Here is a 17,835-nt window from a genome sequence, read left to right on the forward strand (position 1 = left end):
AAGACGTAGCTGATGGTCTGATTATTAACGGGATTTGCAGACTGTTTTTCCTCTTTTCCTCTGCACCACTAGAGAAATAAATCTCACCTATTATGAGAAGATATCTCCACTACAACTTATAATTACACCATTACTTGCATAAAAAATGATAACATATTGACAAATTTACAGTATCATCAACAACATCCTGTGATGCCGCACCTGATTCAACTGTTATCAGACCATTAAATAGGCGTTATCAGTCGCTATAGCACCATAGATGTGGGTCATTAGGGACCTACTACACCTAATGCGTTGTAAAAGTGAAAGTGAATCTTAAAAGTGACACGTTCTAACGTGTAAAACTGAATGAAATGTAGCGTTTTGAGCACAAACAAAAGGGCTTCTTTATGTTTAGGCAACAAAACTACAACTTCTTTAGGTTTAGGCAATAAAACTACAACTTCTTTATGTTTAGGCAATAAAACTACAACTTCTTTAGGTTTAGGCAATAAAACTACAACTTCTTTATGTTTAGGCAATAAAACTACAACTTCTTTAGGTTCAGGCAATAAAACTATAACTTATTTAGGTTTAGGCAAAAAAACTACAACTTCTTTAGGTTTAGGCAACAAAATTAAAACTTCTTTAAGTTTAGGCAATAAAATCTCCCTGATGACCTGGGAAATTGCGCCAAATAAAAAATTACAAATAAAAAACAGCAAGAGACAATGCACTGATTTGGAAATAGTTTATTCAGATCACTTTGGTACACAAATTGAATTGTGTTTTTCTGAATGTACTGATTACTGAGCAGACAAGGACACAACAGTGCACAGTAGCACACTCACACACAGTACTGGAACTATATGGCATTGTGTTTGTACATAAAGGCTGAGCTACTGATGAGAACATTACAACTCGCATCACTTTCTCATCCCAACTCGTCACATATACACATGCTTTTGTAGATACCTTGGCGTCACTTTTCGGTTGCAGTAAACACTAAAGGTTGTGAATTAAACAACAGACCACAGCACTGGAACTTTTCTTTTCGTTCCAATGATGCCTTGATCATTTTTACAAACTGTGGAAGCACAGGCAGTGAATCATCAGCAGTGTTTCAATAAAACAGGACAAATACTGCAAAAGCACCACCATCAATGTGTTTTTAGCGAGATTTAATTTAAATCTTAACAGTCAGAGGAAACTTTAAGTAAACTAAATACAGCATTGTGACTTATTTTAGTTCCGTAGCTCCTTAACTAGGATTGAATGTATTTTAACCTCAGTATATTTTGATTCTATTACAAAGTTGCTGAAACAACTGATGTTGTCGTTCTTCTTTGGAGGACAGTCTCAAAAACACCAATGAATGTGACAATACACATACATGGCAAAAGTTCACACTGCTGAAACGCAACATTTATTTTATTTGCTTTATTTTATCGATTATTTTCAAGTTATAAGTTTGAGGTAATCATAACAAGCAATGTCACACATTGCAGCTACAATGAAGCTGCCACTATACTCTTTGATAAGATAATAATAAAAAAACATACTCAGATATTGGCAGTTTTCTTAATTGTATTCGTCATGATTAGCCCACTCCAGGAACCGCTCATTGAGCGCTCTGCACACTAGAATGTAGTGTTAATAGCTGATGGTAAATAAGCCACTTTAACATCCACAAATTTGTTTATATTTCAAAGCATGTATATTTATCTTTTCCTATGCAAAATGTTAAATTAATTAATCTGTATGTATGTTTTATTATTTTTTTTTATTTTTTTATTTTTTTATCTTACTTAATTTTGAATTATCATTTAAAATGCTCTGTGTCAAATATTTGTGAATAATGCTCTTTTTCTTAAATGAAAATATTATATATATAAAGAAGATATTGGCAGTTTGGGGTAACGGGATACACATGTTCTTTAAATAGTCCACGTAGGTGCACAGGTGCTGGCAGTAGTGTACACGTCGCCTTATTTATAAGATTCAAAGCGGGAACAACTGTTGCTTTGCTACAGTCTTGGTCTCTGTGGATTCTTTGACTGTCCCAAAACAGGAATAGCTGATATCAAAGTTGACCAATGCAAGGCCTACATCACTAGGACGTATTCATGGTGTGAAACTTTATTGAAATAACTAAACTGACTGAACTTAAAGAGCTTCATTTCTTACACAGAGACACACGAGTAGGATGAGACAGCGAGGTGTGCTAAAGGCAAATGGCTGCGCTCTATGAGTTTAGAGTAGAACATGAGTAAAATACACATCCATATTATACTAATGCTGAACTGGTCTTTGTTCAGTTAGCTTGCTGCTTGTGGATGTTGTGTTGTTGTGTGGCTGGATGTTGTGTTGTTGTGTGGCTGGGTGTTGTGTTGTTGTGTGACTGGATGTTGTGTTGTTGTGTGACTGGATGTTGTGTTGTTGTGTGGCTGGGTGTTGTGTTGTTGTGTGACTGGATGTTGTGTTGTTGTGTGGCTGGGTGTTGTGTTGTTGTGTGACTGGATGTTGTGTTGTTGTGTGGCTGGGTGTTGTGTTGTTGTGTGACTGGATGTTGTGTTGTTGTGTGGCTGGGTGTTGTGTTGTTGTGTGACTGGATGTTGTGTTGTTGTGTGGCTGGGTGTTGTGTTGTTGTGTGACTGGATGTTGTGTTGTTGTGTGGCTGGGTGTTGTGTTGTTGTGTGACTGGATGTTGTGTTGTTGTGTGGCTGGGTGTTGAGTTGTTGTGTGACTGGATGTTGTGTTGTTGTGTGGCTGGGTGTTGTGTTGTTGTGTGACTGGATGTTGTGTTGTTGTGTGGCTGGGTGTTGTGTTGTTGTGTGACTGGATGTTGTGTTGTTGTGTGGCTGGGTGTTGTGTTGTTGTGTGGCTGGGTGTTGTGTTGTTGTGTGACTGGATGTTGTGTTGTTGTGTGACTGGATGTTGTGTTGTTGTGTGGCTGGGTGTTGTGTTGTGTGACTGGATGTTGTGTTGTTGTGTGGCTGGGTGTTGTGTTGTTGTGTGACTGGATGTTGTGTTGTTGTGTGACTGGATGTTGTGTTGTTGTGTGACTGGATGTTGTGTTGTTGTGTGGCTGGGTGTTGTGTTGTTGTGTGGCTGGGTGTTGTGTTGTTGTGTGACTGGATGTTGTGTTGTTGTGTGACTGGATGTTGTGTTGTTGTGTGGCTGGGTGTTGTGTTGTTGTGTGACTGGATGTTGTGTTGTTGTGTGGCTGGGTGTTGTGTTGTTGTGTGACTGGATGTTGTGTTGTTGTGTGGCTGGGTGTTGTGTTGTTGTGTGACTGGATGTTGTGTTGTTGTGTGGCTGGGTGTTGTGTTGGAGGTGTTCTCAGAGGACTGAAGGTTAAATCTGACAGACTGTTTTTATTGAGAGAGTACCAGAGTAGCGTGGTGTTTGGATGTTACTGTGTGAGGCGGTGTCTGGAGGTAGACCCGGAGGCAGACCTGGACCCCTCTGCTCGTCTGAATGGATGGGGGGGTGCGGCGGTGTGGGACGAGGGTCTGGAGAGGATCTGGTCCTTCCTCTGGTCGTACAGCTCCTGCTGGATCAGACCCTGCTGGTGTTCCCTCTCAGCCTGAGCTCTCTGCTCCACCCGGAGCTGCTGCTGCTGCTTCATCTGGGCCTCCAGGTCGGCCCGGTACGTCTCCGAGGACTGCTTCTGACTGGGGGGACCAACACAGACCAGGTCAGTCCGTGATCTCACAGAGACCAGGTCGGTCCACGATCTCACAGAGACCAGGTCTGTCCACGACCTCACAGAGACCAGGTCAGTCCACGATCTCACAGAGACCAGGTCAGTCCACGATCTCACAGAGACCAGGTCAGTCCACGACCTCACAGAGACCAGGTCTGTCCACGACCTCACAGAGACCAGGTCAGTCCACGATCTCACAGAGACCAGGTCAGTCCACGACCTCACAGAGACCAGGTCAGTCCACGACCTCACAGAGACCAGGTCAGTCCACGATCTCACAGAGACCAGGTCAGTCCACGATCTCACAGAGACCAGGTCAGTCCACGATCTCACAGAGACCAGGTCAGTCCGTGATCTCACAGAGACAGGACGGAGATAAACGTGTGAACACGTCTCCATGTTTGCTGACGTACCGTCTTTTCTGGTCCTCGTCCATCAGCTTCATGTCCTCCATCTGTCTGTCTAGCTTGTCTTTCTCTGAGGACAGCTCTGCTTGTCTCTCCATGTTCAGGTCCACTGCAGGGGACACATGTAAAGGCTCAGTCTGGTGTTTTATCTCTTTATATTATTATATATATTATGTTATACGGTAATGAGTGGAGTGTTCTCACGTTTGTGTTGGAGCTGCAGACGGCGAGCCTCCATCACCTCCTCCATCAGTCTGTCTCTGGCCTCTCTCTGCAGCCGGCCCTGCTCCTCTCTTTTAGTCCACACCTCCTTCAGCTTCTCCTCTATCAGCTGCTCCGTCTCCTCCTCCTCCTTCTTCTTCTTCTTCTGCAGCTCCTCAGATAGATACTGACGGTAGCTCCGCTGCTCCTCACGTGTATGCTGCTCACTACACACTGCAGAAGAGTTAGTAGCTCTGAGAATATCTAGTGAATGTTCAGTGGACGTTTGTGCAGAAATAACTGCTGCAGCTCCTCCAGACCAACAGAGGTTTCCCGTGTCTTGTGAAGTGACGGGGCTCTGCAGAGAGAAACGTTATCGTCTCCGACCAAAACTCCGGCGTCTCCCGTTCCCTCCGGCCGCGGTCGGGAGGCTGAGGCAGGAAAAGCCAACACTAGGATCAGCATTGATTCATGGAGAGACCTTGGTCTGGTCAGCTAACATTACTGCCAAGCAGCTGAAATATAGAGTGATATTGTGCTTTTAGCTGACGTGTGTCTCCTCACTGTGTTAAGCGATGCTCCTTCATGTCTATGTAGAGCGAGCACAAGCGCCAGCAACAGGACGCTGACTTTAGTTGACTTAACGGACACAGGTGAAGCTGTTAACAAGACATTATGATTCTTACTAACAGACCCTTTAACGTTTCTAAGTGAAATTATTGTCGTACTCTCGCGTGGTCTTTTTTTATTTATTTATTTATTTTTTATTTTATGTTGGTTTTGTTTCATTTCTGTTGTCCTTTTATGTTTGGCACAGCTCTTTGTTTATGCTTCTTCTGTATGTCAATGATTTTAATGTTTTCTGCTGTTACTATGGATACTGTCATTTTGAAATAAAAAAAAAATAAAAAAATCCAGACTGTGAACTGATTTAAATGTTTTATCCAGTTTGAGTGTTCTAGTGTAATAGTGTTTTATAGTGTAATAGTTAGCTTTGGTTAGCTTACCTTCAGCTCACCACTAGAGAACACACAACAGAATGTGAAGCTCTGTGATTGGCTGTTTGTTAGGAGTGAAATGCATGCTGGGAGTCGTAGTTCACTTCTCTCCTTCTGAAGCAGAATCTGCTCTATGGGCCCAGCATGTGAACACATCCAGGAAACAGACTGTTTATTGTTCTCATTGTATTAAAACAGAATTATAAAAACAGTTAAAGGTCAAACATGAACATTTAACTATGTACAGATACAGGTTGGTTTATATAGGCCTCATGGAGTAGATGATATGACAGTATAGTGTGCTTAGTTTTATTTATATATTTAAAATCAAAGAACCAGATATTTATCTAACGCTGCTGGTCATCTTTTATGTGTTATATAAATAACGTTTAGTATTATTATCAGTGTCTTGCTCACACTATTTCTGTTTTTCTTATTGACATCTTGCGCCACCTTCTGGTTAAAAGGACTCACATCACTTCTGGTTTATCTTTTTAAATAAAACCCCATCATAACAAAACTAAATAAAGAAAGCCCTCCTGAGTTATAGACTCACTGAGACAATAAATACATAATATTAATTTTTTATGCCACCACAATGAGTCACCAGATAAAAAAAAAATTCAAAACCTATTATCATTATTATTGCTATTAATTTTTATATTAAAGATAATTCTCAAGAAAGAAATAAGCTGTGATATCACAATATTATATATATATATATATATATATATATATATATATATATATTCTAAAGGTGGTGTCTGTTTCTCCTCAGAATAAACTCAAATTGTTTCAGTAACAAAGACAAACAGACATTTACTGAAGAAAATTCAGCAGAAACTTTGAGCTCTCTGATCAAACTGATTTCATAAAGCAGAGATTTTATTAATGATTCACAGAAAACTGCATCAGTCAGGACCTGATTTCATGTAAAATAACAGAATATAATGCAATCACTAAAATACGGTGGCTTGTACAACATGAATGGATCAAAAGGCATTAATACACATGAAGACACCAGAGTATATAATATATATGAATATGTATTGATTATATATCAGATAAAAGTACATTAGACTTCGTGACTGGAGGTTTAACGTTTGATTGAGCTCCAACACAACAGAATAGTTCTGTACCAAACTGATTAACATGAGAAGAAAACATCAAGTTTAACAGCTTTATATGTAGATATATGTAGATATATGTATATATTCTATATGTCAGTGATGTGTTACAGTCCCACCACCAGTTAACTTCTGTCATCAGAATAAATCACAGCCTGTACTGACTGAAAAACACATTAGATAAACCCTGAAAACATTAAACTCATACAAAGAAAGTAAAGAAAATAAATGTGTTTCTGTACATCACATGGGAGGATTATGAAACATCGGGCCCCTGAGCACATGGAAAAGGCCCCACCATCTACACCACCTATAGAAGCAAGACTCAGACTTTGTGATGCTTTTACTGCTTTTTGTAGTTGTTTTGAGTCTCTTCGTGGTTGATTTGCATCTTTTTGTGGTCACTTTGTCTCTTTGTAGTCGTTAAACATCTCTTTGTGGGTGTTTTGAGTCTCTTTTTAGTTGTTTTGATTTTCTTTATTGTCAATTTGAGTCTCTTTGTGGTTGATTTGCATCTCTTTGTGGTTGATTTGCATCTCTTTGTGGTTGATTTGCATCTCTTTGTAGTTCTTTTGAGTCTATTTGTGGTTGTTTTGCGTCTCTTTGTGGTTGTTTTGAGTCTCTTCGTGGTTGATTTGCATCTTTTTGTAGTTGTTTTGAGTCTCTTCGTGGTTGATTTGCATCTTTTTGTGGTCACTTTGTCTCTTTGTAGTCGTTAAACATCTCTCTGTGGGTGTTTTGAGTCTCTTTTTAGTTGTTTTGATTTTCTTTATTGTCAATTTGTCTCTTTGTGGTTGATTTGAGTCTCTTTGTGGTTGTTTTGAGTCTCTTTGTGGTTGATTTGGAGTCTCTTTGTGGTTGTTTTGCATCTCTTTGTGGTTGATTTGCATCTCTTTGTGGATGTTTTGCATCTCTTTGTGGTTGATTTGCATCTCTTTGTGGTTGATTTGCATCTCTTTGTAGTTCTTTTGAGTCTATTTGTGGTTATTTGAGTCTCTTTGTGGATGTTTTGCATCTCTTTGTGGTTGATTTGCATCTCTTTGTGGTTGATTTGAGTCTCTTTGTGGATGTTTTGCATCTCTTTTTGGTTGTTTCGCGTCTCTTTGTGGTTGTTTTGAGTCTCTTTTTAGTTGTTTTGATTTTCTTTATTGTCAATTTGTCTCTTTGTGGTTGATTTGCATCTCTTTGTGGATGTTTTGCATCTCTTTGTGGTTGTTTTGCGTCTCTTTGTGGTTGTTTTGCGTCTCCTTGTGGTTGTTTTGCGTCTCCTTGTGGTTGTTTTGCGTCTCCTTGTGGTTTTGCGTCTCTTTGTGGTTGATTTTAGTCTCTTTGTGGTTGATTTTAGTCTCTTTGTGGTTGTTTTGTGTCTCTTTGTGGTTGTTTTGCATCTCTTTGTGGTTGTTTTGCGTCTCCTTGTGGTTGTTTTGAGTCTCCTTGTGGTTGTTTTGCGTCTCTTTGTGGTTGTTTTGCATCTCTTTTTGGTCGATTTGCATGTCTTTGTGGTTGTTTTGCGTCTCTTTGTGGTTGTTTTGAGTCTCTTGGTGGTTGTTTTGCATCTCTAAATCTACTGTTCTGGTTTACATGACAGTTCAGAAATGATCCGACTGTAACCTGGTTACTGAAGTTAACACCCTGAATGTTGTGTTGTGATCTGATGGTGGAGCTGAGAGGAGAACGATGAGCGTGGGTGATGGAAGAATCCAGAGACTATTGATCAGTGATGTTAATCTGTACAGTGAAGTAACTATCGATAATTAAACATGAAAATACAACAACAAACAGAAACAGTCATTAGAGGGCGCTGTTTCCACCAATTACACATTTACATTTAAAAGGTGATTACATTTTAATTTTCTTATGTAGTTCAGTCAACATCAGACTTATAGAACTATAATGAACTACCTTTTATCAGCAGGGTAGACTTGATTTCTACTCAGCTGTCTGCTCACAGTGATTCTGTTCATCTACTTCATTAATGCTGCTTTTATTTTACCAAACCCGTACGACAGCGCTGCTTTGGTTTCTTTATCTTTCTCCATTCGAGCTTTAATCTCCTCCAGTTTCTGGAGCTTCTCTGTGTCTCCTTTCTCCTTCATCTTCTCAATCAGGAAGTCCATGTGGACGTGAGTGGACAGTGAGTCCACATTCAGGGCGATCTGCTCCAGTTTGACGACATGCTGGAAGGACTCTGCCAACAACTGATCCTTTTCTTTCTGAAGTTTTTCCATTTCCTTCTTAAGATTTTCCAAAAGGCTCGACTTGCTCTCACTTCCTTCCTTGTTCTGTTCATATTTTTCTTTCAGATCTTGTAGGGTCTTTTTAACTTTCCTTGTCTTGGACTCATAGATCCACTGTTCTTTCACATGAACTGATACCGGACACTTCCCGGTGCATACAATGCAGCAGCCACCTTTAATGACCTCACAGTGTTCTGGGTACCAGGCCAGTGGGCAAGGATTGTGACAGTTTTCCTGACAGACATTACAGGTGACAGCTCCTCCATAATTTAACCCAAGCGCCCACCATCTCCTCTCACTGATAGGTACTTTATCTTTGTAGGGCTCATCAACTTCTACTGTGAAGTTCACATTTCTCTTCATCTCTTCTTCATGTGTCTCCAGAGCTTCCAGAGTCTGTTTTATTTTTGTCTCTTTCAGTTCAGTCGACTCGATCCTCTTTTGCAGGTTTTGGATGCAGGCTGCCAGTCTGGTGCGTGTATCCAACACCTCAACAGTTGTTATCAGGTTCTGAGGTGACGTTTCTTTCAGGAAAGCAGTGAATTGACCCATTTGGTCCATTGTTGAGTTCCAGGTAGCTTTTAGAGCAGCCTTATTGTTCTTTGTTTTCTGAGTGCTCTGGCAGTTATTGAACATGAAATAAAGAGGCTGATCCTTTTTATTTTTGGCACATTTGAAGTTTGCATCTTTTAGAGCTTTCAGAACATTTTCAGGTGTCACACAGGTGTGTGTGATGAGGGCTACGATGTTCTTCATGTCGTTTCCAAACAGAGACATCACTGAATTAAAGATGTACCTCAGTCGGTCACTCAGTCGATTCTCACCTCCTTTCAGCACCAGACCCACTGCATTAATCTCATGAACTCCGCCGCTTAAGCAGAACAACTGAAATAATCTTTGACCGATGGTGGCATCTTCTTCAGTCCTTCTGGTGTCTTCGTATCCAGGAGTATCGATGATGGTCAGAGAGTACGGCAGAGTTTTACCTTCAAACCCAAAGATCTTGTACACGATCACATCTGTTGTCTGACTTTCTGATTGATTTTTCTTCTCCTCTTCCTCTACGATCTGAAACCAGACATCGTCCTTCCACTCCACTCCCATGGCGTAGTTGACCAGAGCGTTGATCAGAGTAGACTTTCCTGTTCCGGTTTCACCAACAAGCAAGATGGTTTTGTTTATCTTGTTTGGATCTTTTTTACCCAGAGTCACTCTCTCTACATTTCCAATATTCTCTTTCTTTGGTATCAGCTGGTAGACAGCAGGAGATCCTGAATGGATCAGAACTTTGTAGGGGATGTGTTCATATTTGGATGATGGTTTCCTGTAGAAAAGGTAAAGACATTAGCTCAAAAACTGCTACTTCTTTAAAAACCCATTGAGTGTAATAATCCATTCCCCATCCATTTTCTTCCTCTTATCTGGGACCAGGTCACGGGGGCTGTAGGCTTGGCAGGGAATTCCAGATGTCCCTCTCCTCAGCAACGTTTTCCAGCTCTTCCTTGGCTTTGCCTTCTGGCACAGCTCCCTCTGAATCACAACGGTCTGGTACAGCGCCCGAATAACTGCAGACGCCGCACCGAACTGCCTGTCTATCTACTGCTCCATTTTACCCTCACTGGTGAACAAGACCCCGAGATACTTAAACTCCCTCGCTTGGGGCAGTGAATCACTCCAAACCCGGAGAGTGCAATCCACCGGTTTCCGGCAGAGAACCGTGGCCACAGACTTAGAGGTACTGACTCTCATCCCGACCGGTTCACACTCTGCTGCAAAGCCAACAGTGCCACATCATCTGCAAAGAGCAAAGACACAATTCTGAGGTCCCCGAACCGGACACTCTCCTCCCCCCGGCTGGGCCTTGAGATCCTGTCCATGAAAATCAGGATCAGGATCTGTGACGACAGACAACCCTGATGGAGGCCAACACCCACCAGAACCGTGTTTGACTTTGTGCCGAGTGTACGGACGCAGCTCTCACTTTGGTTATACAAGGAGCGGATGGCTCGTAAACAAACTCACAAATCCCCGGTTGAGTGCCGCTACGTTGGAGTTTGTCCCCGTGGACAAGAGGGTCGCCTCCCTACGCCTTCGAGTTATGGGGGGGGGGAACTCTGACTGTTGTTTGTGTGTATGCACCGAACAGCAGTTCGGAATATTCAGCCTTCTTGGAGACCCTGAATGGAGTCCTGTATGGGGCTCCAGTAGGGGACTCCATAGTTCTGCTGGGAGACTTCAACGTTCACGTGGACAACGATGGAGGCACCTGGAGAGATTGGGAGGAACGGCCTCCCTGATCTAAACCCGAGTTGTCGTTTGTTATTGGACTTCTGTGCTAGTCATGGACTGTCCATAACAAACACCATGTTCGAACATTAGGATGCTCATAAGTGTACATGGTACCAGAGCACCCTAGGCCGAAGGCCGATGATCGAGTTTGTGATCGTATTGTCTGATCTGGGGCTGCATGTTTTGGACACTCGGGTGAAGAGAGGGGTGGAGCTGTCAACTGATCACCATCTGGTGGTGAGTTGGGTCAGAGGATGGGGGAAGACTCTGGACAGACCTGGTAAGCCCAAACGGGTAGTGTGGATGAACTGGGAACGTCTGGAGGAGGCCCCTGTCCGAGAGATCTTCTACTCACAGGAGGCCTTCCGGGATATGTTATCTCGGAGGACTCCGGAGGCAGTTGCAAGGTACCGACAAGCCCGAAGAGCAGCAGCCACTGCCGTGACGGAGGCATAGCAGCGGGTGTGGGAGGAGTTCGGAGCTGCCATGGAGAAGGACTTTCGGTCAGCACCAAGGTGCTTCTGGAAAACCGTCCGGCACCTCAGAAGGGGGAAACGGGGAACCATCCAAGCTGTGTACAGTAAGGATGGGACACTGTTGACCTCAACTGAGGAGGTAAACGGGCGGTGGAAGGAGCACTTTGAGGAACTCCTGAATCCGACCAATACGCCCTCTATTGTAGAGGTAGAGCTGGAAGCTGATGGGGGATCATCATCAATTTCCCTGGTGGAAGTCACTGAGGTAGTCAAACAACTCCACAGTGGCAAAGCCCCGGGGATTGATGAGATCCGTCCAGAAATGCTGAAGGCTCTGGGTGTGGAGGGGCTGTCTTGGATGACACGTCTCTTCAACATTGCGTGGAAGTCGGTGACAGTGCCTAAGGAGTGGCAGACCGGGGTGGTGGTTCCCCTGTTCAAAAAGGGGGACCAGAGAGTGTGTGCCAATTACAGGGGTATCACACTACTCAGCCTCCCTGGTAAAGTCTACTCCAAGGTGCTGGAAAAGGGGGTTCGACCGATAGTCGAGCCTCGGATCAAAAAGAAAAACAATGGACAGGATATCGAGGCGTAGTCGGGGGGAGGAGGGTTTGCAGTTCGGTGTGCTGAGGATCTCATCGCTGCTTTTTGCAGATGATGTGGTCCTGTTGGCATCATCGGTCTGCGACCTCCAGCACTCACTGGATCGGTTCGCAGCCGAGTGTGAAGCGGTCGGGATGAGGATCAGTACCTCTAAATCTGAGGCCATGGTTCTCAGCAGGAAACCGATGGATTGCATACTCCGGGTAGGGAATGAGTCCTTACCCCAAGTGAAGGAGTTCAAGTACCTCGGGGTCTTGTTGGCGAGTGAGGGGACTATGGAGCGTGAGATTGGCCGGAGATTCGGAGCAGCGGGGGGGCGGTATTGCATTCGCTTTACCACACCGTTGTGACAAAAAGAGAGCTGAGCCGGAAGGCAAAGCTCTCGATCTACCGGTCAGTCTTCGTTCCTATTCTCACCTATGGTCATGAGGGCTGGTTCATGACCCAAAGAATGAGATCGCGGGTACAAGTGGCCAAAATGGGTTTCCTCAGGAGGGTGGCTGGCTCAGTCATCCGTGAGGGACTCGGAGTAGAGCCGCTGCTCCTTTGCGTTGAAAGGAGTCAGCTGAGGTGGTTCGGGCATCTAGTAAGGATGCCCCCAGGAAGCCTCCGTTGGGAGGTGTTCCAGGCACGACCAGCTGGGAGGAGACCACGGGGAAGACCCAGGACTAGGTGGAGAGATTATATCTCTACTCTGGCCTGGGAACGCCTCGGGATCCCCCAGTCAGAGCTGGTTAATGTGGCCCGGGAAAGGGAAGTTTGGGGTCCCCTGCTGGAGCTGTTGCCCCCCCGACCCGATCCGGATAAGAGGTTGAAGATGAGTGAGTGATGTAATGATGTAGTAATGTAGTAATGTAATTATTTAGTAAAGTAATACTGTAGTAATGTAACCATAGAGGCTAACTATAGAGGCTAACCATAGAGGCTAACCATAGAGGCTAACCATAGAGGCTAACTATAGAGGCTAACTATAGAGGCTAACCATAGAGGCTAACCATAGAGGCTAACCATAGAGGTTAACCATAGAGGCTAACTATAGAGGCTAACTATAGTGGCTAACTTCCAACGGCGCTTCTTTTGAAAAGTAATCCACTACAATTTAGAAACTCCTGCTTTATTTTTAACAGATATTTAATTTATGTTAAATTAGTATTTTCTAAAATGTCCTTGCGTATCTCTGGTTCTTGTTGAGCTGTGGGCGGCTGTACTAACAACCAGACAAAGCTAAATCTGTGGCTTCAACATCAAACATCATCTTCAACATCAAAAAGGGATTGTTGTTGTAGTATTTCATTATACTTTAAAGTGGCAAACTCAAAGATTTTCATTTAAATATCACTATCTATAGCCAAATGAGGCTGTTTTAGAGACGTTGGTGTTACTCACGTTGCCATGGTAACGTCTTCACAGGAGCTTGATGATGGAGCAGCGTCTGAGTTCTCTGGATGACAGAAAAACTAGTCAGTAACCTTCACTTCCTGTCAGCTGTTCTGATGTCATCAGCTACTGAACGCCAACTGGCATGATTAAACACACAAATTCATTTAAATTTTGGTGTGAGGCCTTAAAGTTGGTGAGAGCTCAGAGGGATGAGAAATCAGGCTGTTTATGCAGAGGCTATGTCTGACTAACGGCAACAAACTGCATCTACCAAAGGAAAAAAATAGATGCTTTCTCCTGATTAAGTCTTAGCCTTTCATAAATATAGATAAAGTTTGCATAATTAACTCATACACTTTTTTTTATCTCTGTAAATGGTAAGCTAGCAGCTGGTTAGCTTAGCTTAGTATAGGAATTTAGGGGAAATAGCTAACCTGGCTCTGTCCAAAGGTAACAAAATCCACCTACCAGCACCACCAACTGAAGATAAATCACAAAGACATAATCGTTGAACATTATAAACTGTTGATTATTATAACTGTTGCTACGTATAACAGACCGTTGCTACGTATAGCAGACTGTTGCTACGTATAGCAGTCCGTTGCTACGTATAGCAGACCGTTGCTACGTATAGTAGACCGTTGCTACGTATAGCAGACTGTTGCTACGTATAGCAGTCCGTTGCTATGTATAGCAGACCGTTGCTACGTATAGCAGACCGTTGCTACGTATAACAGACCGTTGCTACGTATAACAGACCGTTGACAGACCTCCGCTCCGTATCCGGGTCCAGCATCGCCCTGTCGGGGATTCTTTCACATCAGTCACCCTCTAGCTCTACATTATCTTTTACCTGTTAATAACTCACAAACAACTTTCATCTTTTTTGAATCTATTTTTTTCTAATATGGTTATATAATATTTGTATTTAATTTTACATGTTTTACTGGGAACTGTAAAATATTAGATATAGACCAGTATTGAAACAGTGATGAGCTCTTTTTATTTATTTCTGTTGTAAAATAAAAGTGTTGTTAATTTATGCTTCTGTCTGTCTGCAAGAAAATCTAAAAACTGAATTAAAGAAAACAATTGTTAACTTAAAGTATCATCTTCAGTTATTATTATTATTATTATTATTATTATTATCTGGTGATAACTGCTGATGGGAACATTTTAAAGAGTTCTTACCTGTGCTGTTGGTCTCTGATGAGGATGAAGAGGAGGAGGAGACAGCAGAGAGCAGTCTATGTTCATGGTTTATATACTGTATCAGCAGAGAGGCGGACCCGCTGCGGTCACATGATTTCACTGAAACATAGAGGCCACTGTCACAGTTAGTCAGTCAGGTTCCCAAACATCAGGTAATAGAACTGTAACCTCGGGGTCCGCACCAGGACAAGCTGAGACACCATGTCCTCTCCTGGACTGTCCACCCAGCCAAACACAGCAGATCATTTAGTTATTGATCACTCAAAGGGGTACATATTGTAAACAAACAAACTTTGCGTGCGAGTCTCACGATCAGAAGAATGTCCAAAGTTCCCAAACAAGAAGAGCAACTCCTGATGTTACACAACCGTGGCTTTTAATACCTTGATAACAGTCTCTGGAACGTCATGCTTTGCTGAAGAGAATTTAATCGAAAGATGTTCATGTGCTTTTTCGTGTTTCATTTGACAACTGACTTTGATTGACTTAACAAGTAAACAACATTCTTTCTCTTTTAGCTCTGTTTTTGGTCTCCACCAGTTCCTGAGGAAAATATCTGCCTCTTTCTCTGCTAAACGCTCCACTTTGTTCACCAGCTGGTCTCTAACTGAGTCTGCTGTAGTGAACAGAGGAATATTCAGGAGGAAAACTGAGCTGGGAGTGTCTTACTTAACTAAACTTAACTCAATTTATTTTTGGATTTAGTTTTAAAGGGATACAACCAAGAGGTTTTGGTGCTTCACTGGAGTTTGTGTTGGAGTCTGAGTCTGAACAGCGGAGACACACGAGAGACCATGAGACACCGACCAGCAATGACTTATACGTATAAGAAGTTACAAACAGAACCTTTAATAACTTAACACTGATTCTTAGGACAAGCTGCTCTTCTCCACCGTGGCTGCTTGTTAATCAGTAGAGCACCATGATGCTTCCAGTGTTGCTGTTCTCAATGTGGTCCACCACATTTTGGATCAGGTCTAATCGTCCTCGGACCAAGTCTGACTTTCACTAGATCCCTTTGGGAGGTTTTCAACGGGTCTGTTTTGGATCAGGTCTTAAATTTAGGACCTCTGAAGTTCTTTAGAAAGGAGCGCAGACAGTGAACTTTATGTGACTTAAAACCAAAAAGGATGCACAAAGGACATATTTAGTTTCTCTTTTTAAGAGACAGTGTGAAACTGGCTCACAGTTATAGTTTTACCAGTCGGTGCAGATTAGAAGGCAGATACTGGAAACTTCTCTGGTTCACTGAGCTCCATCACGACTGAATCTGTCTGCTGTGAATAAAAGAGATGAAGAGATTAAAGCACAAGTTGAACTCAAAACAACAAACACATCTTCAAACTGATAACATATAATATCTTATCAGGTAACACCACAGTCATCATTCATGGAAGTGATGCTGAGATGTAAAAGGTTAGTTCAGGTCAGGTCAAGCCCAAACGCTTTCTGTTCTGCTGCTGCACCACAATTTCTACAGCTATACTAATACACTTTGTGCACGTGTCACAATAAATCTGTTTCAATGTAAACGTAGTGGTAAATGTACACTTTGGGACTTTATAAAAACATCTTAAAACGCCTTAAAACGTTAAAATTGGACGAGCTAACGCACTGTAGGGATTTGGCAGTAACAGGTTTGGTTATCAGCAAATTAATTAATAAATAATAATATAATTATTAATATTAATAAAGATTATCAATAAACAATCATAAACGGGGCACCACCCTGGAATCAGGGACCAATAACCAAAACGTTAATATAGTCTCATTAAATATACTGAACTATCAATTTGGAACGTTGATTAATAATTAAATTAATAACTATAACCAAAATAGATAGTAAAGGTTGAAGGATATCGAAGTTCTTGACATAGCAGAGGTTGGCATTATTCACTCTTGTACAACATTAAACAGACCAGCGTGTATATTCCACAAACATTTATTTACAAGATAATAAAGGTTTAAGACACAATATTAATATAACTAAATAACTAAACTAAACAAACCAAACAAAGTTTGTAAGCATGCGAGTGTGTGTGTGTGTGTGCGTGTGTGTGTGTGTGCGTGTGTGTGTGAGAGAGAGAGAGAGAGAGAGAGAGAGAGAGAGAGAGAGAGAGAGAGAGAGAGAGAGAGAGAGAGACAAGATGGCTTCTTGTCTCAAGATGTCTGCTAACAGACAAAAGGGGCGAGCACTGTAAAACTACAAAGATGGCGGGATCAAAGATGGCTGCCAACATGTCACCACATGGCCTCTTTGTTCTTTGGAACACATGTGCTCAGGAAGGACAGAGAGGGGGGGGGTGATGTGGGGGGTAAGATTATCTGAAGCTGTATGTTTATGTTTAACTAATTCACAGTTTCTGTATGTGATGTTAATGTGTGTTAGATATGCAGTGGGTTAGAAAAGATGGTTAGTTTGCATGCAAGACCTTGTCTATGTGAAGCATAAACTAAACACATCAGATGTAGCGAAGCCAGCTACCCAAATATCATAACCACAAATAATATCACAAAAGTGAAACTCAATGAATAACATTAAACAAATCAATACAAGTACATTCTAGAAATCAAAGTTGAACAGTCTTGCTCAGCCATGTGCAATTGCTACTGCTAAGGTAAGCCCTGTACGTTACCGATCCATGGAAGAAAAGGGTTTGTGATTCCATGTGTTGAAGTTGTGGTTCCAAGTCAAAGATGTCGTCTTTGCTGTGCTCAAATCAAGTTGTGCAGATTGGAGGAAGCTGGTCGCTCCAATACTTCTTCCCAGCAGCTTGATAGCTTGGTGCTAACTTCCTTGCGGTTGTTGCTTGAAGTTAGTTGGTCAAAAGGCAGGCTCTCGCATCCTCTGCCTTAGAAGATCCTTGTGTTCCTATGGCTGTTTCCTAACAGGCCATAGATCAGAGCAGCAGCTCACCTCCACAGGTCAGGAGGGGTGAGGAGAAGGTGAAGAAAGAGGAGGAACAAAGAGATTCCTCTGGTTTTGTCCTGGATGAATTTAACACCTATGTGTGAATGCTACAGTAGCCAATGGCTACTGAGCTGAGTCCACAGCCAATGGCTGCATGACTCAAGGATCCTGAGAAGCATAGTTCATTGTCTTTGCCACCAGAAATGGTAGGTCCCTACAGCACAAACGCCTTAAAACGTTAAAATTTGGACTCGCTAACGCACAAACGCTTTAAAACATTAACAATGGACGAGCTAACGCACAAAC

General features: G+C 42.4%; 2 protein-coding genes across 2 annotated transcripts; both read right to left on the minus strand.

Moving 5' to 3' along the window:
* Positions 1–3,305: 3,305 nt before the first annotated feature.
* Positions 3,306–5,450, minus strand: LOC141757829 (cilia- and flagella-associated protein 53-like). Its single transcript, XM_074618678.1, has 4 exons — positions 5,399–5,450; positions 4,300–4,530; positions 4,102–4,204; positions 3,306–3,656 (listed from the first exon to the last, which is right to left on the minus strand). Exons 1-4 carry the CDS (start codon positions 5,448–5,450, stop codon positions 3,395–3,397), a joined length of 648 nt encoding a protein of 215 aa, XP_074474779.1. The 3' UTR covers positions 3,306–3,394.
* Positions 5,451–7,560: 2,110 nt separating this feature from the next.
* LOC141757497 (uncharacterized) lies at positions 7,561–14,642 on the minus strand. The gene is made up of 3 exons (XM_074618012.1): positions 14,598–14,642; positions 13,413–13,467; positions 7,561–9,982 (listed from the first exon to the last, which is right to left on the minus strand). The coding sequence occupies exons 2-3, from the start codon at positions 13,418–13,420 to the stop codon at positions 8,386–8,388; spliced, it is 1,605 nt and encodes a 534-aa protein (XP_074474113.1). The 5' UTR covers positions 13,421–13,467; positions 14,598–14,642; the 3' UTR covers positions 7,561–8,385.
* Positions 14,643–17,835: the final 3,193 nt, after the last annotated feature.

Source organism: Sebastes fasciatus, chromosome 19 (assembly GCF_043250625.1).
Source record: "Sebastes fasciatus isolate fSebFas1 chromosome 19, fSebFas1.pri, whole genome shotgun sequence".
Lineage (NCBI taxonomy): Eukaryota > Metazoa > Chordata > Actinopteri > Perciformes > Sebastidae > Sebastes > Sebastes fasciatus.